General features: G+C 45.1%; 1 protein-coding gene across 14 annotated transcripts in view; it reads left to right on the top strand.

Annotated features, from left to right (window-relative positions):
- GRAMD1B (GRAM domain containing 1B) overlaps positions 1-25,179 on the top strand; it is a 228,332-nt gene that overhangs the window by 44,404 nt on the left and 158,749 nt on the right. For 5 of the 14 annotated variants that reach the window (XM_070490036.1, XM_070490035.1, XM_014843663.3 and 2 more), the window contains exon 1: positions 19,473-20,525. The exons of 2 other annotated variants lie outside the window; for them this stretch is intronic. In XM_070490036.1, coding sequence (XP_070346137.1) covers positions 20,152-20,525 — 374 coding nt within the window. In that variant the 5' untranslated portion in view covers positions 19,473-20,151. 7 more of the 14 variants (XR_011495642.1, XM_070490051.1, XM_070490052.1 and 4 more) reach the window with 5 other exon arrangements.

The raw sequence follows: 25,179 nt of genomic DNA, 5'->3' as shown, positions 1-25,179 counted from the left end.
GTTATGTCTTTACAGCTACTTATTTGTTTGCATGGCTACGGCTCCCCCTGCCACCTCTCTTATTTTGTGTAGACACAGGGTCTAGGTTATGTTAACTAATACTGGAACCCAGAAGTGAATAATTGTCCAACTCAGGGATCAGATTTTATTTTATTTTTCATAGTAACTTGAATGAGTTGAGTGTGTAAATGGCTGACATGTTACTCACTACTCACGAAAGCTTGCTGCTTTCTAAGAAAATAGAATGGAATGAGGGAAGAATTCTGGGACCCACTCCTCCCACTCCAAACCTTTGAGCCGGGGGTGTTGTCCATAGGGCAAATTGAAAAAGTTTGGCAAGACTACCCATGCATTAAGGCACTGATGGGTAGTGAGCATTTATAATTAAGTGAAATACCTGGGATGTTCAGGGAATCTGCTAGAATGATTTGACTATCTCTACATTGTGGAGCATGAATTCATGCATGATAACCCTGCCTCCTAACACTCTCGCTGGTCCAGCCTGTCAATTTTTAGATTCTCTGAAGGCTACAAGTACTCTTTAGTCAAAAGCCCACTGCAGCTGAAAGCAGAACGCTGCTTCTATAACCTCCAGAGAAAGTGCCGTATTTATTGTTTCAGAAGACTAGAAGTGACAGGATCAGGTCTGAGGTGTTCGTCCTCTTTTTACTTTTATCTGGTATTTGCCCAAAGGCAGCTCTGATTAGAGTAATCTTTGCCAAGAGCCAGAGAGAAAGAAACTTGATTACAGAATTTGGTTACCTAGGCATTTTTAGGTAGTAAAAAGACCTTTGAACTGGAATTAAGCAGACCTGGCTTCCCAGCACTGTCGTCGTCTTACCACAGAACTACTAGCAAGCACTCTCAGTAATTATAGTAATTTGGAAAGGGCGCACCTGGCTGGAAATCCTGCCTTTGCTTCTTACTATGGGACTCATGCAAATCATATAATTTCTCTGATCCTCTTCTCTCATCTATAAAGCAATTTGATACCTATTTTACTTCCCTTACTGAGGTGTGGTAAAAATCAGATGGTTTATATGTGTAGAAGGGTTTGAATTACAAAGGGCTTCACAGGTGTGGTTTTTATTTTGGTAGCTGTGTCCCGGTTGTCTCATCTGATTTCTGAAATTCCCCATTCTCCTCCCTTGACACTGCTGAACATTTAATTTCTCAGCTGGGGCACTTCTGGTCTTATCTGGGTTGCCTGCCCTTGCCTGCCCTGACACCTAGACAGGAGTTTCTGAGAATGAGATCACTATTGTCAACTGTTTATTTGTCTTTGGTTTTTAAAATACGCCACTGTCCAGGCCTCTCCGTGTTGAGTTACTATCCGCGGCTTAATTACCCACTGGCAGAAGGAGGAGACATGCTGCCTTGAAACTCAAGGACCTTTGCCTGCAGCTAATGCGGCTTCCTGTCAACATGTACCTGTGAGAAATAGGCTTTATATCTACTTTCAAAGTTGGTGACTTAGGTGCCTGAAAATATAGTTCACAAAGAACAAGCTAACAACAACAAAACCTAAAACAAATAAACAACAAAGCCAAAAGGCTTGAGGACATTTACAGTCTTCTTGCTCCAAAGTCAGTGCTCTCTTCACTTTCTGTTAGTGGTCAATAACAGGTGGTGACGTGTCCTCACCCAGTTCCAGTTAGTCTCAAACTGTAGTGGGGTTAGAATTATTGAGTCACAAGATCAGAGTTTAGAAATGGATTCTCCATTTCCACCTTTCCCTCTTCCACTCCCCACTGGACATCTTTGGTTTTAATGAGCTCAGGGAGGCCAGCGGGCAGGCCGAGGTAAGAGGGTTGTGATTATGAGGTCAGGGACCAGACTTGCAAGACTTGAGGGACGGAAGCTTTGGGAACAAGGAAAAAGGAGTGTATAGAAGCAGAAGAAAACATGGAGAAAAGGGAGGAGGGTGGAACCTTATCGAGGCAAGAAGAAAGGAAAGAAATGGAGGAGGAAAAGAGGAGGGATAGAGTCAGGATGGGGTAGAAAGGAAGAAGATAAGGGGCTAAGGAGAAGACCTCTTTGTGCCAACCTCCCACTGAGACAGAGCAGAAACAAATATTTTAGAGCAAGGTCAGCTGCGCCCAGATGTGCCTTAGATGCTCTTTATGTGAATCTGCCAGGGATTCAGGCCGCCAGAGTCCCCAGTTCTCTCCTGATACAAGAACTCCCATGCTGCTAGTCCCTGTTCCAACTGTCAGTGGCAAGGGCATCCCACATCCCTTAAAAACAGTGTGGCCATTCCTGTTCTTGAGAGCTGGAACATTACATGCTTACTCAGGGTCTGAGGAAGGATGAGGAAGACCTAAAAAGAAGATGCTGGCAAAGAGAACTTCCAGATCACTTTATGTAGGGAGAGGCTCTGATGGAGTGAAGAAATCAGAGAACGTGTCATCAGAACATGTGAGTTTAGGACCAGCCCGGTGGCGCGGTAGTTAACTTTGCACATTCTACCCCGGCAGCCCAGGGTTTGCTGGTTCAGATTCCGGGTGTGGACCTATGCACCACTTGTCAAGCCATGCTGTGGCAGGTGTCCCACATGTAAAGTAGAGGAAGATGGGCGCAGATGTTAGTTCAGGGCCAGTCTTCCTCAGCAAAAAGAGGAGGATTGGTCACAGATGTTAGCTCAGGGCTAACCTTCCTCAAAAAAAACAAAAGACATGAGAGTTCAGGTTCCCCTGCTCTCCCACTTAATTGCTGAGTGGCTTCTAGACAGGGTTTAAGTTTTATTACCTGTAAGACACCTCTCTGTCTTCATGCTTACCTATGGTTTATTGAGATAACAGATGCAAACCCTAAAGTGCCTTGTGTACCTCCTGTGGCACTTGCCACAGCCTTATGTTTAAATACTTGAATAGTGTATCTTTATTCGTAGGTTATGTGCTCATCAAGGGCAGGATACTTGCAGGCTTATCGTCTAGCATGGTGCCTGGCACAGAGCAGGTGTGACACATATCTGCAACAGACACCTAATAATTAAATAAACAAGGAAGATGATGGTTTTCTTTTAGCAATCCCAGTAAGCAGATCTCTAGAAATTATACCATCAGCTCTTCAACTGATCTGCGGCTATTTAGGCTTGATGTGGCAAGTATGGGCTTGGTTTTACTGGCTTAGGTCATATTTCCCCAGAGATTGAAAAATACCTAGGGACCATTTGCACATCCCTAATTTTTCCATTGTAAATTAAGGAATGAATTTAATTTTGACATCTTTTTAGGTTAAAATATTTTATTATCTAAAAACAATCAATTATTATGAGCAAATGAAGTCTGTAATGATACCTCCTGGTACAACATAGAAAATGACACACACACACAATGTTGTAATTTTAGTACGTGTGCAATATCATTCCACTTCCAGCAAATGTATACAAAAATAACCATAAATTATTTAAATATATAGCAGATGTGTGTTTATATTTTTAAATAGTTGCATTTCTCCTTTGAGTGGAAATACCATGATTTCCTTAGTCATTCTGTCATATGATATTTTGGTTTTGCCAACCTTTCACTGTTAAATAAGCATTCTTTCTTGCATAAGAAATAATTATTATTACTTTTTTTTAAAAAAGAACAAAACCTAAAGCAGTTGGTTGAGTGCCTCGTTTGTGCTGAGCACTTTACTTGTAGTGTGTATCACTTAATTTTCACAACCCGCGAAGTGTGTATTATTTTTCCTCTTTGTACAGAAAGAAACTGGAGCCTAGAGAAGTAAGTAGCTTGGCTAAGTTACACAGCCAGTGAATACAGAGCTAGGATTTCTACAGTACTCAGGTCTGCCTAATGCCCAAACCCCTATCCCTCTAAACCGCAAAACTCTTAGGGACAGGAGTGTAAGGTCAAAAGGTGTTACTAGCTTGTGGCTCTAACTACATTTTTCCATGTTGCTTTCCAGAAGCTTGTGCTGTTGTATAAACTCCACTCCCTGAGTATACTGTTTTCTCCATAACTTTGTCTGACTTCATTTTTTCAGCTAAGAAACATACAGAGCCACATCCACTCTCTTCATTACCTTATAAGTATACTGAATCCATCTTGAGCTTGAGTATCCCCTGCCTGGAATGAGCATGGATTACAGCACAGTCTGACCTGAGTTCACCTAGTCCTGGGCTCTCACCCTTACTCGAAGGTGGGGCACAGGTGATTTCCTGCCTTTCCAAACTAGAGATGGAGAGAAATTATACTTCCTTTTCTATTTATGATCACCCTCTTTTCATTCCCTTCACCCCTTTGAGAAACGTAGCAAAGCATATTCTATCAAAATAAGAGATACAGGGCACTCTGCTTTGAGATGTCCTGCATTTCCTTCATTGCATTAATGCCAGTGCTGGGGTAACAAGTCTGGAATAAAGAATTGATCAGCAAACATCAGGAAATGTAATTATGGGGGAGGTGGGCATTGGAAACTTCCACAAGAACTCAGGGACCATTTGCACATCCTGTTTTTTTCTTTTGATCAGGGATGAGTTTAATGTTCCATCAAGTATGTAGGAAGGGATCAGAGAGAAAACATGGGGTTCCTCTCTGCTGGTTCCTCTCTGAAGAGCCACAGAGCATGCCTGCTTAGGAGGTCCCTTTCTTGTTAGTTACTGTTTAGTCATTCACTTTTGCTGTGATGCTTCCTTGGTAAAATAGTGTCTTTCAGGCTTGCTTTTAGTATCTCCTATTAAAATAGGCCCTGTTACTTTTTGGTCCTATGGTGTCCATGAGGGTTCTAATGTCATGCACACATACATAGCCTTTGTGCAAAACCCGTGCAGCCACCCTTGCTGTGGTTCGGACAAGGGTTAAGTTGGTATCTTATTATTGAGGTTCGTTTGGAGTTTTTTCTCTTGCACCAGGCTCTTGCAAGTATTAGAAATAAATAAAAATGGTTTAGCTCTGGCTCAAAGAGGATTTTTCCCCTGCAGCTGATTTTACTATAATATATAGCTTAATATAAAACCTAGCATTCTGAATACAGTTCGTCTTCAAAGTGGATTAGGGTTGGTGCTTTGGGCATTTCCAAGGCATTAGTTACAGTACATTGCATCAGCTTTACCAGTTGCTTCTCCTGTAATAAAAGGGATAGAAAGATCCCCGCTTGACTAGAAGACCCAAATGCCATCTTTTAACGTCTGTGGAGTGTGATGGAGATGATAATTGAATGGCAAAACCACCCCTATTGTAAGGAGGCAATGAAGCATGTTCTAGTTCCCTTAGAAAAGGCAAGTACAGAAATGCGAGAGGCTTGAGAGTTCTATTCATACGAGTGATGATAATAATGATAACAATAATGATCATGATATTGCCACTATTTTCAACCTGCCCCCTTCTCCACAGGGCTTAAAATAAATAAACCTGTATTTTAAGCTATTAGGTTGACCTCAGTCTTTATCCATCTCTCTTTTTGTGAGGGGGAAGCTATTGAAATGATAAAAATGGATTTCCTGTGTGCGACCTGTGTGGCGCTGGGTAAAGTGGATTTTCATAGTGCTGTGTGGCGTGTGTATGATATGTCTGTGTGACCAGACATCCCGCGCTGCCCGATGTACGTTATTACGTTAGTGATGAATATGCGATGCTCATACACACAGATTGCTGACATAAAAATAAGACAACCATGAACTTTTCTTAACGTTTACTAAGTGCTAGGGGCTGTGCTAAGTGCTTTACGTGTGTTACCTCGTTTATCTCTCAGAACAAGCCCATGACATAGGCACTATGGTTGTCAATCTGATTTTTCACAAGGGTTAACCGAGGCACTGAGGGATTAACGAAGTTGTTGATAAATGGTGAATCCAGAATTTGAACTCAGACGTTCTGATTCCAGAACCCTTGCACTTAATTGCTAGGTCATACTGTCTCCCATAAGTAAGGAAATAAATGAGTATTATAAGCTTAATATAATTGGAAAGTGTGCTGTAAATGTCAAGGATGTGCAAATATGCTTGCCAGCTTTGGGAATTCATATGTCCGGGATATGTATCTGCACATACCATACATATGTTTATCTGAAACAGGTCATGTGATGGATATTAAGAATTCATATGGTGTTTTGTACAAGGCATACGCAACAATTGTGTAGTATAGGTGTATGAATGAGTTAGCAAATCAGGTACCAACATAGGACCAAGATGCTGACAGTAAAGACTGAGATCATTCCACACCACGGGAGAGACCAGGCTAACGTGGGAGATCACAAGCTCTGGCTTGAGATTGTGCAGGTTGAACCCCAGTGCAGCTGCTGTGTAGCTGTGTGTTTTTAGACGACCCTTCCAAGCCTCCTGTTTTCTCATTTGAAAATGAGGATAACAACTCACTCATTGGGTTGATTTGAGGATTAATTGAGATCATGCCTGATTCATGTAAGCATGTAGTAAATATTAGCTAGCCTTACTGTGATTGTATTTGGATATTAGGCTAATTTAAAGAAAATTCTCTTCCTAACATCAGCACAGAAGCTGTGTAGGTAAGTTGTTCTTTGTAACATTTCCCCTCAGAAAACAAGCATATTGTTCCTGGAACCTGGGCCAAACACTCACCCATATAAGTACTTAGTGCCAATAAAATGGAAAACAGATTATTTTGACAATGTGCTGTAGTCCTGAGGTAGGACGTGAGAGGGCACTATTAGTAAAACAGTAACAGGAAGGATGAAGTAGTTTAGCGTTTAGAAGAATGTGGTAACTTCTGTAAATCTAAAACTCTTCTTAAAATAATGTTTATTTTTTTAAAAGTGCATGGTAATATGTTTCTGGATTCAGCTCTTCCATGATTAATGGATCAGCTTCATCTTTGTATCACAGCAAACAAGCTAACAAAGGCAGCCACGGATAGGCACTTCCTGAGCCTGGTTCCTTCTCTGTACAGTGTGGGGGCTGGCTTCCTCTAAGGTATTTTTCTGCTTTGAAACTGAAACAGAATGAACAGACATTTAGGGGGAATTAAATTATGGCTTAATGTTGGCCTTATAATAAGCATTGGCAGACATCCTTTGGACAGGAGACTATGGAAGAGGATGGTTATTTTCTGGATTGTGGGCAGCACCAGAACTCAAGAGGGGCTGGGGTTCCTGAGGGGAAGTTTGGGAGATTGGCCTGTCTGGAGATCTTTGGAAGAGAGTAGGATAAAATCCCTTCTCGCAGGAATGGTTAGGCTGAGGCCCTCACGGAATACCAGAAAGAGAATTGATTAAACTCTAATTCAGAGTGTCGGGGGTCGTAGAGCAGAACTTGTGAACTTAACCGCTGCGCCACTGGGCTGGCCCCTAAGGTGTTTTCTTAAGAGTTCATAGATAAGCTGCTGTTTCCAAATGCATTCTTGTTCCTTCCTTTAATTGCTCCCCAAGGATCCATAGTCCAAACACCCTTATCTAAGAAACCTGAGCTTTTAGTTAACCAGGAATGACTGTTCTGGGCAAAGAGCATTATAGTCCCAGGTGAGTTCTCCTGAGACCTCTTATGTGATGTAGGCTGAGTGTGATGTGATAATCCAAGGGAAGTTATGACCGCAGTCAGAGCTGTCCCTAGGGGTACTGCAGGGCTGAGACACGGGGTGTTCTTCAGTCTTTGCTCTGCAGAAGGGCTTTGCAGTGGAGGAGCAAACTGCATAGAGTTTGACGCTGGAAAACCAATTGCATGGGGCGTCTCTTCAGACCTCCTGACCCGTCTTCACTCAACGCTCCCCCACCCATCATTTCTTCATTCACATATGTTTACTGAGCGTATACACTGGGTGGGGCAGTGAGCTCGGTAACAGGATAACAAAGATGAATGGGACATAAATCTTGCCTTGATGGCCGTGGCAGTCCGAGGGGAGATGGAAAATGCACATTAATAATTGTGGTACAAGGTAGAAAAGGATTTGTTGAAAAGTGGTATGGGTAAACTGCTTCAAGGGTTTTTTTTTTTTTTTTTGCTTGAGGAAGATTAAAGCCCTGAGCTAACATCTGTGCCAGTCTTCCTCTATTTTGTAGGTGAGTGACTGCCATAGCATGGCTGATGAGCAGGGTAGGTCCACGCCCTGCATCTGAACCCATGAACCTGGGCCGCAGAAGCAGAGCATGCCAAACTTAACCACTAGACCACAAGGCCAGCCCCTACTCCAAGGTGTTTTTTATACTAGGAAGGATTGATTTAAGTAGATAAGGAGGACATTTTTAAAGGAGAAAAGAAAGAGAAGTCATAAAAAGACAATTAGAACAGCAAGAATACGGGTGGGCTTGCTACGGAACCTCGGAACCTGTGGAATACCATAGACCCTTAGGCCTGAAGGTGCCTTCTGAGGTCATCTCGTCTCAACCTCAATGTGAGGATGTCCCCAACAGATTCAGTCTCTGCTTGAACACCTGCATTGACGGGGAACTCACTAGTTATTTTTGGATTAACAGTGTCTGGTCACTGAAAGAAGTTGGGGGATCTCTAAGAATATTGTGTGTGTATGTGTGTGGCAGAGAGAGAGAGAGAGATGGAGACAGAGACAGAGAGACAAAGAGAGAAGGGAAGAGAAGGGTGAGGGAGAAAGAGGCAGGATGGTAACCCAGATTTTCAGTATCATAGTGAGGATCTACCTGAAGGACAGTGGGTCCAATAAGTGCTGACGGGTTGTTCTTTGAGTTAAGCTGGGGAGATTTTCTTATGGTGGCGATGGAGTCTAATGTCCTGGTTCCAAGGTCCGAGGATGCAAACACGAACTTGCACAGAATGTGATCATGTGAGCAAGCCTTCAAGAACGGAGACTTTGCTCTGGCTGGTGAGATTTAAGCCTTACTACGTCTTGAAAACACATTAGATCTACCTTTGGAAGCTAAATTAGAACCTGAAGACCACAGAGAAACTACTTATAAAAGTCTTTTAGCATTTATTAAGCTTCCATTTCAGCAGGCGATGGCAAGCCTCATTTTAAGCAAACTAAATTAGTGGAGCCTCGGGCTGCCCTGTCAGTAAGAGGCCAGTGGTCTCCTCCTCTGGGCAGGCCCAGCTTGGAGCACTGTGTGGGCAGTCCTCAGTAATAGGAGCCTCCAGGCACCAGCACTTGCACAGCCCTGCTGACTCACCCCAGACCTACAGGGTGACTTCTTAACAGGTAAGAGGTACTAGAGACACTTGGGTACAAATTAGGAATTAGCGTTGTACTGACATTATTAGTTGCAAAAGAGAAACTGCATCCGTGGCCTGAGCATGCCATAAAAAGTATTCCTTGCAAGTATTTCTAGCCAGTGAGTTTTGCTAAATATTTGGGATGGCATTTCTTTTTAAAATATTTAGAATTTAGTAGGAACTCCCAAGGAAATTGGTATTAATGCTACGGTATGTTTAGTGTAGGGAACAAATAGAAACTGACTGAATAAACAAGGAAACAAAGTGTGTTACTTTGCAGAATTGCAATCTCAAATATTAATTTGTTTACCAAGTTGCAAATCAAATAAAAGCCTTCACAAAGAGCGACAGAGACAAGCAGTTTGAATAGTAGATGAAAAAATATATTTTATAGGAACTTCAAATGGAGTAAAACAGGGGAGTGGAGAAAACACTGGGTTTGGAGTCAGAATACTTGGGTTTGGATCACATCTTGACACCTAAAGTTCTTAATCTCTCTGGGCCTCAGTTTCCTCATCTCTAAAATGAGAAAAATGACACTACCTCATGGGATTTTTACGTGGCTTAAGTGGGAAAATACAGTGCTTGGCTCAAGAATTCCTAGGTTAATCTGAAAATTTTTAGGACATTGGAACGTTTCTAATCCGTGCCCGACTAAAGCAGATTTTTCATTTGGTTCAAGTCCTCGTTGTCACGTATTTGCTTTGAACTGAAAGGGTAAGAGCAGGGAAGCTGATTATTTACAGACACACTTTTATTAAGTATTGTTGTTGCAAAGTCATATATAAATCAAGTAATATTTAAAAGGCATTAGGGGAATTTCCCACATAAAGGAATTCTGTTTGTGTAAAGCAAAAAGATGTTTCCAAAAGCAGGTAACCGTTCTGTTATATCTTTTGTGCAAATCTAAATGTTGACATGTTGGGATTAGTTCTAGCGAGGTGTTTATGTTTGATTAACTTCCCACTCTGTGTGGGCTTATGAGGGAATTAGATGCACACAGACTGTGCAGACAAAAGCACAGTGAGTGGACTCCGGAATGCAATTTGTTTTTTTTTTAAATTACTCTTTGAGGTCAAAATACTACCTGCAAAATAATACTGGAAATAATTAAGGTAGAATTTGACCCAAAGATGTTTGATTTACAGAAAGCAGTTTCAATTCCAGCCTTATGACTTTGGACATGATTTATCTTGCCAGTGCCTCAGTTTCTCATCTGTGAACCTGGGTGGGACAGGTGGAGGAAGGATGGGTGTTGGACTAAACATCTAATGTCTCTCCTAGGCCTAGATCCTATCACCTAAGGAAGGTCTCTCGCTCATAAAATTTTCCAACTGTCAGACAGAGTTACTATGTTTTACAAAAGTACCACCTTACAGGGGCCGGCCCGGTGGTGTAGTGTTTAAGTTTGTGCACTCTGCTTTGGTAGCCTGGGGTCCATGGGTCCGGATCCCAGGTGTGGACCTATATACACTGCTCATCAAATCATGCTGTGGTGGTGTCCCACATAGAAAAAAATAGAGGAAGATTGGCAACAGGTATTCACTCAGGGCCAATCTTCCTCACCAAAAAAGAAAGAAAGAAAAAAAGTACAAGCTTACATCCTGGGAGCTGTTGAGGGTATGGAAAATGGAACTCTTTCTTTTCCTGGAAACACAGAGAAACAAGGTCACTCTATGTTCAGTGACATGTTTCATGTTTATTTGAGAACACTCAAGTTATACAGCAGGTGGCTTCCTCATAGAGTGTGCCTTATTCGGTTGATTAATTGAATAAAAATGTTCATAGAAACAATCTATTTTAGTGAATCCTTTTTGTAAAACAAATGATTTGTATTATATGAATGATTATTCCAACTCATACATTTTTAAAATCTGTATTTTCATACATGGGGCTTGCTTAAAGTAAAGTAGACTTTTCCAGTTCATAGACTCAGAACTACAAGAGAGACTTTAGTGGTTACTCCACATAACCAATCCCCAAATCGCAATTTCAGGGTATTTAAAATACTGTGCAGTCACTGAATTGAGGCAAACTGTGAGGGCGGTGGTCCAGAGTCTAGGCTCCTAGAGAGGGCTGGGGGGATCGCACCGCCACTTGCCACTGGGGACAGCTCGAGGGACAGAGTGCAGTCAGGACAGAGGCAAATGGACGATTCCTGAAAAGTAGGGATATCCAACAGAGTGACTTTCATTGAGGTAAGAGCTCAAGCTTAATGCAGAATTTTCCAGGAATGAATTATTTACAATTACTCCCTCCAAGTGCCTTCCTTGCAGGAAGATAAATAACTCAGGGTGCAGTGGGAATGGTTGTCTGGAGCTGGATTACAGGGCTTGCCCCTGAAAATCCTCCACTGAGCTCAGTGTCCTTCCTGGGTCGTAAGAAAACAATTCCATTTTTTTTTGTTTGAAATTGTATGTAAAGGCTGATATCCCCCTGGTGCTTGACCAACATGTTGTTGTATTCCATCAGAACAAACTAGGCACTTTTCACAGTTTCAGCACTATATCTCAGGGCAATAAGTTACCACTGTTCTGCTCAACCCTGGAAGCAATTTGGAGCGCACTGCTCAAACATCTGTACTTCTCTGGATCCTGGTTTGCTTGTCTGTGAAAGGCGGTTACTTTTCTGGTTGGGAGAGCTGGAATGGCCAGAGTTCCTGTCAGAAATAAAAGCTTTATATGGTTGCTTTAGCACTTGAAAGGCATCATTTCCTAGAGCTTTGGTGCCCTTCTCTTTGGGTGAGTTAAGCTTCCAAAGCTGCTTTGACTCTTGCTCTTTGCCTGCAAAGCCCTTTCTCATCCATGAAGCCTCACCTTTTTGATGTGGGATTTTAGTAAAATCTCTACCCTCCCCGTGCCTCTGTTTTCTCATCTCTAAAAGAGAATGAACCACTGGAGATAAAGTGATGGTTGGGTCAGATCTTCGAAATCTGGTCCATCATTCTGGAATTTTGTGGCCACCAGTATGTAAACTCCTCCAGGGCACAGACTTGCACTTGTGCATCCCTGTTTTCCAGCACCTGGAACATAGTATGCTCAATAAATGCATGTTGAATGGGTGAACGAAGGAAGACTTATAGTAGATATCATCTCTTGCCCTCATCCCTCACCCAACTGAACATTAGGATCCAGCTAGGCTGTTCTGTTTGTAATTCTAAGAATAGACCATGGTCTCTTTTACACCTCACTGCCTTTACACATGCGATCCCTCTGCCTGGAAGCATGCCCCCCTTGGTCTACCCAGAAAACTCGTCTGCTAACCTTCAACCTTGGGTAGGTACTGTCTCCTCCATGAAGTTCTCTCTGGCTGAAGATCTCTCTCTGGGCTCACACTGCATTTGGTATATGCTTGTGTTGAAGTGGATTTTCTTACCAAATTGTAGTTCTTGGATTGGTTTTCTGCTCTCCTCTCCCCGCCCCCAGATTTGAAGCAGCTGAAGGCCAGGGTCATCTTTGATAGACATTCAAAAATTATTTTTAGGAATAAATGAACAATTGTACAAAATCTTTTCAGAGACGCTTCAAGTACCCAGTATTAAGGTGTGCTTAGAGTCTGGGAATATTACATACTTTTTGATTGATTTGCTAGATTACCAGGTACACCACCAAGCTTCAATTTTCTTAGCAGAGATAGGCAGAACTCCATTTAAATGGCATAATCATACAGTCACGTTTTGTTCCTCTGAAACATAACATCTACCAACAATAAAACACACACACATGTAAATTAAAAGGAAAAAAACCCTCCTTATCCCTACCCGCTAAATCTCTTTTTCTCTCACACACGCACGCACACACAACACAACACACACACATTACTTTTCACAATCTAATACCAGGTCCTAGAAGAGTGTTTAACACATGACAGATGCTCAGTAACTATTTGAGAATGAATAGATGTCTGTCATTCCTTTCACTGCCCAATTTCTGGAAAGGGCAGTCTAATCTTGCAGCTTCCATCTATTCATCCCCTTTTTACTCTTTAACTTCTAGCAATAAGTTAAAGAGTTAAAGACTTTAGTGGTTACTCCGCGTAACCAATCCCCAAATAGCAATTTCAGGGTATTTAAAATACCGTGCAGTCACTGAATTGAGGCAAACTGTGAGGGCAGTGGTCCAGAGTCTAGGTTGCTAGAGAGGGGTGGGGGGATCGTACTGGCACTTGCCACTGGGGACAGCTCGAGGGGCAGAGTGCAGCCAGGGTAGAGGCAAATGGACGATTCCTGAAAAGCATTTTCTTCTCTTGCCACTCCACTGCAATTGTTCTCTCAGAGGTCATCAGTGACCTGACTACAAAATCTAATGAAATTATCTCAGTCTTCCTCCTGCCTGACTTCATTGCAGTATTTGGCATTGTTTATCTTTTTGAAATGTGGTATAATTGCAAAAGCATGAGTTTTAAAGTGAAGGGACCCTAGTTTAAATGTGTGCTCATCTTCCACTTGCTAGCTGTGTGAACTTGGGCAAGTGACCTTTTAAAAAATCTTTCATCGTCCTAAAATGGAGCTTTTGATACCTATTTTCCAGGGCAGTTGGGACAGTCAATTGGGGTTTTGTGCATGAAGCACTTAGCCCAGTGCCTGGCTTGTGGTAGTCACTCAATAAATGTTGGCTCCTTTCCTCCGTTGACTTCTAAATCATCCCTCATTCTTAGTTTTTTCCCAATCTACATCTCTGAATAAATCTTCATAGGGCTTTTCTTTTCCTTGCCCACCTCCTCTCATTCCACATTTTTCTCCTGCCCTATTTCAGATTTTCTTCATGTTTGATCTGAACTATTTCCCATGCATATAGTCGATATTTCAAAAATATGGACTGGTTGAATAATAGTCTCTGAATTGGTCTCTATGTGTCCCATCTTTTGCTTCTCCAATACATATTTCACACTGTCACTAGAATGGATGTTCCTCAAATACAGGTCGATAATGTAAAAAAACCCACAACACTTGAATAGCATCCCTTTGTCTAAAGGATAAAATCTAAACTCTCAACACTCACCAGAATCTGACCTTCTTGCCTCTCCACCCTCATCTCCTATCATTCCTTCCATGTGCCTTGACTTATCTCTTCCTATTTTTGAAAACTCTCCATGAGTTTTTACTTCTCAGTGCCTTTACTCAAACTGTCCCTTTATTCTAGAATGCCTTATTCTTTTCTATTGAAATTCATACTTTGTCTTAACTTAAATACCACTTCCTCCATAGAGCCTGCCGAAACCACCTCTTTCCCTCTAGTTAAAATTTATCAGTCTTTCCACCACACCTTGTTTGCCCTTATATTTTGCACTTAATTAATTCTGCCTTGCTAGACTGTGTGCTCCCATGCACAAACCATGTCTTATTTGTCTTGCTGTATCCCTAGCACTTAGTAAGGAGCCTCACACAGTGCTCCAGCTTAACAAGTACTTGTGGAATTAAATGGAATTGACAATCAACGCGAATAGTCATATTTGCTAACAAGGGTATTATACAGGAGACTTAGTTCGATGGAACAAAGGCTAACATTTATGGAGCACTCACTATGTGCCAAGCACTGTTCTAAGTGCCCTGTGCTGTTCTAATGCTCATAACAACCCCACGAGGGAGATGCTATTAACTATCTTAGTTTTACAGATGAGGAAACTGAGACACAGAGAAATTAAATAACTTATCCCCAAATCAACAGCTAGTAAGTGGTGAGAAGGGGCTATAGCTCAGACAGCATGCCTTTGGATCTGTGCACTTAATCACTTTCTTACAGTGCCAATAGTATCTGGTGACAGTTCAGAGGAAAGCATCAGAGCACCCAGAGCAGACCACCTGCCTTCCTTGGAATGGACACCAAGGAGACAGTTGGGTTGACCTCAGGAAGTCTTTTCCAGCCCCGGTTTGTGCAAAGACTGTCCTTGTAAGATTTAGAGGACAAGAGATGATGTCTGTCTGAGCCTTGGTATGCTGGTGTCAAGATCAGGGGCAGCCATATGTTGTGCAAAACATTCCTTTTTGACTCCTAAGCCTTTTGATGAGCAGTTAAACCAGGAAGGCTTATCTGGTGACAGTCCTTCTCCTGAGGTGACGTCATTGCTCACCCTGGCCCCTGCTGAAGGCTAGCGGAAGCGCTCGGCCAACCTTGTGCCGTCCCCACGGCTGAGAGGCCTCACCAAGCGCTCTGTTCTCGGGAACTGAGACTCCATAGAAGTCTTACAGCATTTTCTTCCTTTTCCTCAGAAGGAGAAGCTGGACATGAGGGCTGGTCAACGGTGGTTTTATTTAGATTGTGTTTAGCCAGCATCCTCTAACCACCCCAAAGTCAATGTGGTTCCATCTGACTTCAGTAGCTAGCTCCTGCACAGGGAAATGAGGTGGGGACTCATGAAAGGAATAGAAATGAGCTACCCCAGGAGGGATTGAAGCTTATTCTCTCCAATTCTTTCTCTTATGTCCATACTCCCCAGCCCCAGCCCCTTGCCCCATCACCACCCCAGTGATTGATCCCTGTATTTCTGTGTCACCATGCAAGATATTAAAGCTGTTTGTGGGATTCAGGGAGGTGTTTAGTATCCAACAATCAAAATGCCTGGGGCCAGAAATGCATCAGTTCAAATGGACTTTGTTTTAATCTGGGTCTCACAGACCCGCAATGGTAGAGTGGGAACTGGGCCTTTAAGAGCTCATCTCTTTCCTGCCATTACGTCTAAGTAGGCACAAGTTACCTTTAAAGATGTGCAGAGAAAGCCACTTTCTAACCATCCTTGGTCATGCATTCCAGTCCTTAACTGGCCTTACTCTTAGGAAATGTTTATCATCTAACCTGAATCTCCCATGCTGTGCTCTATGCAAACTCATTTCCTCTTGCTCAACCACAGAAAGAGAGCTAGAGAATCCTTTGTGTTGTATTTGAAGACAGTTAATAACACTGCTCTCACAGCACTGTTCACATTTCTATCAGTATTTCCACCTTCCCTGATAGCAACAAATTCCACTTCCCATATGCCCACTGCCTGCTTCTTTCCCTTGTACACAGGCCAGCCCTTGGGTTTGGCCATTCTCAATGTTGTGCAGGAGAGAGACTCTGTGTCGCAAACTTGAGGGTGGGGACTGTCTGTCTTGAGGCAGCAGTGTTGGAAGGGACACTCCTGTCTTGCCCTTGGCATCCCTGGGGCAGGTGGGCTGGTGGGGGCCTGCCCTTTCCACCTCACACTCACTTGGATGCCACCCAGGCACCATCTAGCCTCACAGCTGCTGTTTTTCACTTAAGTTCTCTCCTGGAAGTTTCGGCTGAATAATGGACTATATAGTTTGTGGGCCTCCAGAAGTAATAGACAGGTGTTGGGTGTCTTGTGTCTGTAGGAAAAGGGAGCCTGAACAGCTGAGGATAAACAACAGTTGCTTGGTAATATGAGCTCCTTTCATTTAAAGTCAGAGGGCTGGCTGCGGGGTGGAGGAAGGGGCGGCCAGGTTGTTCTGGCCACCACCTGTCTGGAGGGCCAGAGTCTGCTGAGAGTCAAGTATGGGAGAGAAGTGGGGAGGGGAGACTTTGAGAGGAATGCAGTGGCTGAGATCCTGAAGTGGGTTGTGGAAACTCTTTGGTCCTGACTCCCTGACATCAGCTGCTTTGGGAACTTGTTTTTCAGAACTTTGTGCTTCCATTTCTGCACTTGTAAAATAACTGATGGAATTGAATAGCTACATGTTATTTCAGGGCTGGAAAATTCTGATGCTATCAGGGACCTGCTTTCCAGAGCTGAAGCACTTGATGAGATTTTGGTGGTCTCTAACTGGCTTCAGAAGACCTGGGTTCAAGTTCTGGCTTTGTCATTGAATATTTATTATTTATCTATGAGCTTGGATAAATTACTGAGTCTTTCTGTGTCTCACTTTAATCAGTTGTAAAATGAGGATAATAACATCTGTTCTCCCAAACTCCTAGGGTCACTGGGAAGATAAAATACTGTCTATGAAAGCCCTTTACAAAAGTGTAAAGGTAACTATCCTAACAAAACACACAGGACACTGGATGGAATCAAAGGTTCTTCTCTCACCACACTTACAGCCTTAAGAGTAATGATGGCTTGTAACTGTCGGGCATTTCGTTTTCGAAGTAGTGTCCCATTCATCATCTTACTTGATAGTGCATCATAAGAAGCAAACAGAAACAGCTGGGTCGGGGGACGGGGGATGTGTTTTGAATCAGGTTTTAATGGATGAAAAAGTTAAGCCTTGAGGGAAAGAAGGGCCTGCCTGGGGGAAGTGAGCAAGAACAGTGCAGGGGCCTTGAGGGACTCTGGGTGTCTGCTTCCCAGCCAAGTGAAGCCAGCTCACATTTACTTTGACTGAGGTTTTCCCTCAGGCCAGGTGAAATGTAAATGATCATTCTCAACTACTGCTGAGCCCAAGGCTTAAATTAAGTCTTATACGATTTTAGATTTTAGGTCCAGAATCTATTGTGGGTGGAAAAAGTGTGGGAAGAGGGAGCTGGTGGCTTTTTTTCCTTTTAAGAGGCTTACATTTAAATGCAGAGTGCCCATGGTAAACTTCAAGGGGGCTGCTCCCCTTGTGAATCTCCCTTTCCCCAAAATACCCTTTGAATATTTTGGCCCCTTATTGTGGAACCTACTGGGTTTTTGTGTGTTTTGGGGTTTTTCTTGGCTTCCAAGTGAACGGTAGTGTCCTAGCTTCCCTTCGCCTCTTAAACGCCTGAGACCCCCTACACAGGGCAGCTTCCTTGAACTGAGAACTTATCAGCTCCCCTGCCAAGCGCTCCTTGGAGGCAATCCAAGGCAGTGAGCCACTCTGTGTGCCTTGGCTTAGCTCCGGATCCTGAAGTTTGGAGTTACATACAGCCCAGCCTCCTCAGCATTCCCGGAGCCGGAAGAAGTGTCCTTCTCCTTGCCAGGCTTGACACCTCCTGGGAAGGGGTTCTTCCTTTCCGTGCCACGTCTGGGAGTTAAAATAGAGTGATACCAAACCACCCTTGAGAGAGCCAGTGGCCGGATGTGGAAGAGTCAGAAATCAGTCGGCACCGCTGTTCTGGGGAGTCATTGACAGTGGGTCTGGCCTTGGCTTTCTTGGCCACAGTATTTCTCTCCATAAGCAAAACATACTCAGTTTCCCGGCCTCTTGGAGGTTGTTCAAGGTCGCAATATCTTGAGTTGCCCTCCATGCGTCATTACAAGGCCTGATGCACCCATGGCCAACTGTCGCATTTGATGTCTTGCTGAACCATAGGGACATATTTTCTTGCAATGAGTTCTTGTGGTCTTCAGGAATGTGATTTTTCCTCAGCTTTGGGACACTTGTGAAATGTTCCCATGACCTTCATCCTGGCACAGAAGCGGCATTGGCTCCCTACTGGAAACTGGGCTCACAGAGAGGGGCAGAGAATAGGTGGAGTGCATTGTGGACTTAATGGTGCTTCTTTTTGTGCTCCTCCTGGTCTATTTGAAAGCTACCATCTCTACTTTGGTTCTTATATGCAGGACTTACTGGAGAGGCAAATGCACTGGGCTGGGAGGGGGGATGGGCGATAGAGCCTCTGCTCTAGAAGCAGGGCTGCTCTCGACTCAGTCCCCACACAGTGCCTCAGTAAGGTGGATCAGTTCTAGGGCCAATCTCTCCGGGTGGTACCTGAGTCTAGGGAGTGAGTGGGTCAGCATAGCTCGGGACACTACAGGACTGATCCAGACTTTCTAGGTTCCATGTCCTGGGGACATACTAGACTTTTTGTGACCCAGTCTATGCCTCTTGCAGGTCGAAGCAGAACTCAAGTCATTCCCGGGAATGTAAAGGGAATACCCTCAGCTCCCTGGGGCTTCGCTGGATGCTTTGCTTCCTGGGTGCTCATCCTCCCCAATTTCCTACTTTGCTTGGGATGGGGCTATGGTATTGACAGGGTGGCTCAAGATGTACAGGGAGCAGTCCCTTTTCCTTACTTCTCTGTGTCCTGTGTCTCTCAGATCCTGTTGTCTGTCCTTCCCTGGTATGTCATGTCTGCCGTCTCAGCTCATTCCACAGGAGAACTGTCCTCTCTTCTCAGCTTGTCATTTTGGAAGCAGCCTCCAGGAACTTTGCTGTCTCCCTTTCATTATGCCCAGGCTTCCTGTGTCCCCACCTGCACCCCAAATAATTCTGAGAAGACACCTTTCTTAGGAGAAGAGATGCAGCTGAAAAGTCCCCTAGTTTTCGGACAACCCCGTATATAGGATGGCCTTGGAGAGTGAGGACTGAATTAATTCCTTGACTCCTCCCTTCCCCGTCCCCTCCCCGCAAGATAAAGCAGGGAGTTGGATTAATGAGCGCTGCCTGGCCAATCGTCGCTTTGAGAAAGTTTGGTTTGTGATCCTGTTTCATTAGGCTGATTGGAGCAGCCCTTACTCCGAGGTAGAGTCCCTCCCCAAGGGATTCCACGTACAGTTACACTAGCTGTCGCTGCCTGTGCATGCCTTTTCTTAACAGAAATGACCTCCCTTCACCCTCCTCCTAGCCCCCTGCTCCTCCTCCTTTTTTGTTTTTATCCAGTGTCTCGCTTCCTCTCTTTCTCTTTCCTTCTCCCTCCTACCTCTGCCTCTTCCTCCTGCTCTCTGCCTCCCTGCAGCGCCAAGCCGGCTCCCCAACCTGCCCTGCCGAACGCAAACCGCTGAGTGTGTGGAGCTGCCCCCTGGGGCCCCGGGCTGCCGAGTCCCGCTAAGGCAAAGACGCAAGCGAGCGAGGGAGAGCCGCGGAAGGAGACAAGCGGGCGCACGAGGGGCGCCCCAGCAGGGCGGCCGGGTGGCTGGCAGGCGGCTCCGGGAGCGCGCGGGGCGCCTCTCCGGCGGCTGACGGGGCGAGCGCCGTGGCCGGCCGGGGGGACCGGCGCGCGCAAAAGTTAGCCTCGGACGGCCGCGCGCCCCACCGCGCCCCCTCGCGCCCCCTGCTCGCAGCGCCCCGGGAGAGGGACTCGCTCTTCCTGCAGCTCGAGCGGCGAGCGTTTCCCAACGTGAGAGGGCCGAGCGCGCGGCGGCCGAGGGGTGGGGAGCAGGCGGGAGGGGGACGGCAGGCGGAGAGCGCCGAAGAAGCGCAGAGGCGACGGGGACCCATGCCGGCGGCCAACATGATGGAGAACCTCCAGCTGCCCGCCCTGCAGGTGCCCGAGCCGCAGGGCGCGCCCGAGGGCAGCCCGGTCTGGTCCAGCTCGTCGACCCCCACGCTCCGCCGCCGGCGCTTCAAGATGCGCCGCATGAGGAACGTGCAGGAGCAGAGCCTGGAGGCCGGGCTGGCCCAGGACCTGCCCGGCGTCCTGGCCCCTGGCAAGGAGTTTCTGCAGCTGCCGTCTATCGAGATCACGCCCTCCAGCGACGAGGACACCCCGTGGTCCAATTGCTCCACACCCAGCGCTTCCCCGCGCCGAAAACGCTTCCTCCTCCGCAAGTGGCTGAGGGTGAGGGAGCGGAAGGAGTGCAGTGAAAGCAGGTACGTCCCTCTTCCGCCTCCTGCCTTGTTCCCCTTTCCTCCTCCTCTTCCCTAGAGGCGTGCGGGACCCCAGGGCATCCTAGCGGAAACTTCGGCGAGGAATGCAGGAGCCCTCTAGCAGAGTCGGCTTCGAGCGCGGCGCCCCGCACCAGGGCTGGTGGTACTTGAGCTTCCCCTCGGGTCACCCGTCTCCCAGACCCAGCGCTAGGGACCAGTGACTTTATATTATGTAACACGTTTACATGGGGCTTCACGCTGCATTCCATCTCTTTCCATCCTCACAGCAGAATGAATAATAAAAGCCACAGCAACTAATATTTATCCAGCCCTTATCATGTGCGGGTCATTGGGGTGAGCGCCTCACCATCTATGTCCAAATTTAATCTTTACAAAAAGTTTTTGAGGTAGGTACTGCTATTATTCCCATTTAACAGATGGAGATAGCAGAAGATGAGAGAGGTTAAGTGGGTCCTGTACTTAGACTTATGTTTGTGAACTCCATTTCAATTTTTATAACTTTATTTTTGGCTACATCAGGTTGCCTTTATTGGCCCACACCGGTAGAGGAGCTGGCAGAGTATTGGTGTTAAGTGAGTCATAGTTCCTACCACAGAGATTGTTTCGACGTCTAGGCCTGGTCCACACCACTGTGGTTTGTGCCAGCTACTTTTTTGCCTGGGTAAATGTGGTGGTCTGAGTAGTGGGGCAAGTTCGCTTACCTTACAACTTGGTATAGAAAACCATAGTGCAGCTCCATGCAGCCTTGGCCAGGAGTTGTGTTTGAGCTAAACCCGTGGTCTGGTGGAGCTGGCGTGGAATTTCCACTCTTCGTTGATACCATGAGCCCTACTCATTTACTTTTAGACTCTAGGGCCCTGTGTCACAATGGTGGTTTGTGCTCTTGTGTGGGGCAACTGAGCGATTGGCCACCTTCCCCAGGCCTCCTCCTCCCAATCTATTCAGTTTCATTCATTTCAATTCAACAGGTATTTACTGAATATTCTTATGAGCTCAGAGTGGCATCAGCTAATGGTGATATGGTTGTGGAGGGAGAGGGGGAGGGCTGGGTAAAGGAGGGGATGTGGAAGTTAAGGAGGGGGGGGAGGAGACTTGCATATGAAATTAAGATGTGAGTTTCACTCATATTGCGATAGAAGCATTGAAGACATATGCTGTGTGTGCCACATGCAAGAAGAGAGAGGAGGAAGCCTTCCAGAAGGAAGATGCTGAAACCATGATGAATACAGATAGGTGGTAGGAAATAACAGGAAAAGTACGAGGTCGTGGGCGTGAGATCAGGAAAGGAGAACAGTAGGGACAAAGGCCTAAGAACAGGGTGGGCCATGTGTCTTTGAGGGGACGCTGAGGAGCTGGGCCAGGTTTACAGAATATGAGCATGCTAAGCCTTCCAGGATTTCTCTTCTGGGAGCAATGACTGGATGTGCTTATCCCTGTGGTGCTTTGTTGTGGGGCTTTTTGTGGACCTGGGGATAACAATTCTTTCTGTTCTGGTGCTTCATCTTGCTGCCTTTTCCACAGAGTAGAGGCAAGTGGGGCAAGCTGGGAGGGAGCTAAACTTGAACTAAAATAGTTTGTCACAGTTTGTCAATGTTCCCCTCAAATGTGAGCGACCCTAAAAGAGACCGTCTTTTGATCTTGAGATTCTGCCACATATACTGAGGACAAAATATCGCGAAAGGAGCCTTGCATTGCTGGCCAGGGTGGGGATGGGGTGGATTTGGTTAGATTTAAGGACGGCTTTCCTGGTTTTGCGAGTTGTCTAAGGCTGCGGTGGATTCTTCATTTTTGTTGGAACAGGGAACATACTCTTAAAATCAGGAAGGATGTTCACGTCTTAGGAGTAGTTTAAGGGAGTTCTTTTATTTTATTTTTTTTAAAGATTTTATTTTTCCTTTTTTTCCCAAAGCCCCCTGGTACAAAGTTGTGTATTTTTAGTTGTGGGTCCTTCTAGTTGTGGCATGTGGGACACCGCCTCAGCATGGCTTGATGTGCGGTGCCATGTCTGCGCCCAGGATCCGAACCCGCAAAACCCCGGGCCGCCAAAGCAGAGCGCGTGAGCTTAACCACTCGGCCGCTGGGCTGGCCCCTGAGTTTATGTATTTTTATAGTTTTTTTAAAAAATTTTTTATTGAGTTAATGATAGGTTACAATCTTGTGAAATTTCAGTTGTATATTATTGTCTGTCAGTCGTGTTGTAGGTGCAACCCTTCACCCTTTGTGCCCACCACCCCACCCCTCCTTTCCCCCAGTAGCCACTAATCTGTTCTCTTTGTCCACAGGTTTAAATTCCTCATATGAGTGGAGTCATACAGAGATTGTCCTTCTCTATCTGGCTTATTTCACTTAACATAATTCCCTCGAGGTCCATCCATGTTGTTGCAAATGGGACGATTTTGTTCTTTTTTTACGGCTGAGTAGTATTCCATTGTGTATATATACCACATCTTCTTTATCCAATCATCTGTTGATGGGCACTTAGGTTGCTTCCACATCTTGGTGATTATAAATAATGCTGCAATAAACATTGGGGTGCATAGGACTTTTGGAATTGCTGACTTCAAGCTCTCTGCATAGATACCCAGTAGTGGAATAGCTGGATCATATGGTAGTTCTATTTTTAATTTTTTGAGGAATCTCCATACTGTTTTCCATAGTGGCTGCACCAGTTTGCATTCCCATTAAGGGAGTTCTTTTAAATGGTGGCCCGTTGAATGAGAAGAATATATGTATATACAGGTTTCCCCTGAAATCCAAAAATAGTGTTCCCATGAAACCTTTTGTAAGCGGAAATGCCTTAAAGTGAAGAGGCAATTACTATTAATTTATATGGGAAAAATTTTGAGCATTCCCAGACCTAGAAAATAACCTACCAAATCATACCAAGTAAAACGTAAAACCGGGGGCCAGCCCCATGGCCAAGTGGTTAAGTTCGTGTGCCCCGCTTTGGCGGCCCAGGGTTTCGCTGGTTCGGATCCTGGGCATGGACATGGCACCTCTTGTCAGACCATGCTGAGGCGATGTCCCACATAGCACAACCAGAGGCACTCACAACTAGAATATACAACTATGTACTGGGGGGCTTTGGGAAGGGAAAAAAAGATTGGCAACAGTTGTTAGCTCAGGTGCCAATCTTCAAAAAGAAAAAAATGGTAATATATTCATTAAAAAACCCAAAACGTAAAACCTAAAATAGGACTAATATATAGTAAAATCAGGAATGATATGATAAATACACAGCCTCTATAAAGTAGAAAATAATGTGTGTGCAGTATAGTTTCACTTTCTCGAATGGGGAAGACAGTGAGCAAACGGGAGGGCTGAGAGGTGGTGGTGGTGGTGATGGTGTGTTAGGCTAAGTCATCAGAGGTTGGAGTGGTGAGAGGTACAGGAGACTGGCATGTAGGTGAGAGAGGAAGGGGGTCCTCTGTTAACATCTCATCATTGTCTGAATCCCTCAAGGCAGGCAGGTCCCTAATGTCAGCACCTTCTTCTGTGTCTGCCTGTCTCCATGTCGAAGGTCGAGGTTCATTGTCTGCTGTGGCTGATATAGCTGATGTGGCTGATGTGCAAGGCTTGAAATACGACAGTATGCTTGACTGCTTATTCTCTGTGATGGCTTGTCACAAAACGCTGAACACCATTTTTACCTTTTTTCCTAAAAGCAAAAAACTTCTTCGAATTTGTTGTGGTTAGCAGAAACAGGTACTAACGTAGACCTTTCTTAAAAGCAAAATGGCATAAAGTGAACTTTCGGATAGTAGGGGAAACCTGTATGTAGACAAAGGCAGGCTGGTTTCAAACCCCAAATTTTCTGACTCAAATTCTGCTGTTAACCACTGTTATACAGCCTCCTGTTGGAATCTGTCTGGATTGTGGCTAAAACAAAAACCCGTCATTTTAGGCCTTGGAATTAGATGGCTTCTTGGAAAGAAAGGAAGCAATCAAGTGAATAGGTGCATATAGATGCCCAACAAGATGCCCTGAGAAGGAACTGACGTTTAGAGGCAACAGAGCACAAAGAATATTGGATTTGGGCCTGCCCGGTGGCGCAGTGGTTAAGTGCGCACTTTCCACTTTGGTGACCCGGGGTTCGCTGGTTCGGATCCCGGGTGCGGACATGGCGCCGCTTGGCAGGCCATGCTGTGGCAGGCGTCCCACATATAAAGTGGAGGAAGATGGGCATGGATGTTAGCTCAGGGCCAGTCTTCCTCAGAACAAAGAGGAGGATTGGCAGATGTTAGCTCAGGGCTAATCTTCCTTGGAAGAAAAAAAAAAAAGAATATTGGACTTAAAGTCAGGAGACTTTGGTTTAAATTTAAGTTCTGTCATTTTCTAGCTGTGGAGCCTGGGGCACACCACTTCACCTCTGTGTGTTTGCTTCCTCCGCCTGTGGAAGGGGAGATCTGGGGTTTGATGGGAGGTCTCAGGAGTAATACACGTGAAAATGTTCTGTAAACTTCCCCTTGCTGTGCAAGGGTGAAGGATTCCTGTCATTCTTCTGTGAGTGTCTCCCATGGAGGGGCTGTGTTCTTGAGAGCTGAGGTTACACGCTCATGTGTCCTGGAGCCGCACCTGGGACTCCTCGCACATTACACGATTTGGAAATGATGGTTGGAAAATGACTGTGCTCTGG

Source organism: Equus asinus, chromosome 20, assembly GCF_041296235.1.
Source record: "Equus asinus isolate D_3611 breed Donkey chromosome 20, EquAss-T2T_v2, whole genome shotgun sequence".
NCBI lineage: Eukaryota > Metazoa > Chordata > Mammalia > Perissodactyla > Equidae > Equus > Equus asinus.
Note: the sequence above shows the minus strand (reverse complement) of the source record. Positions and strands in the feature narration are given on the sequence as shown.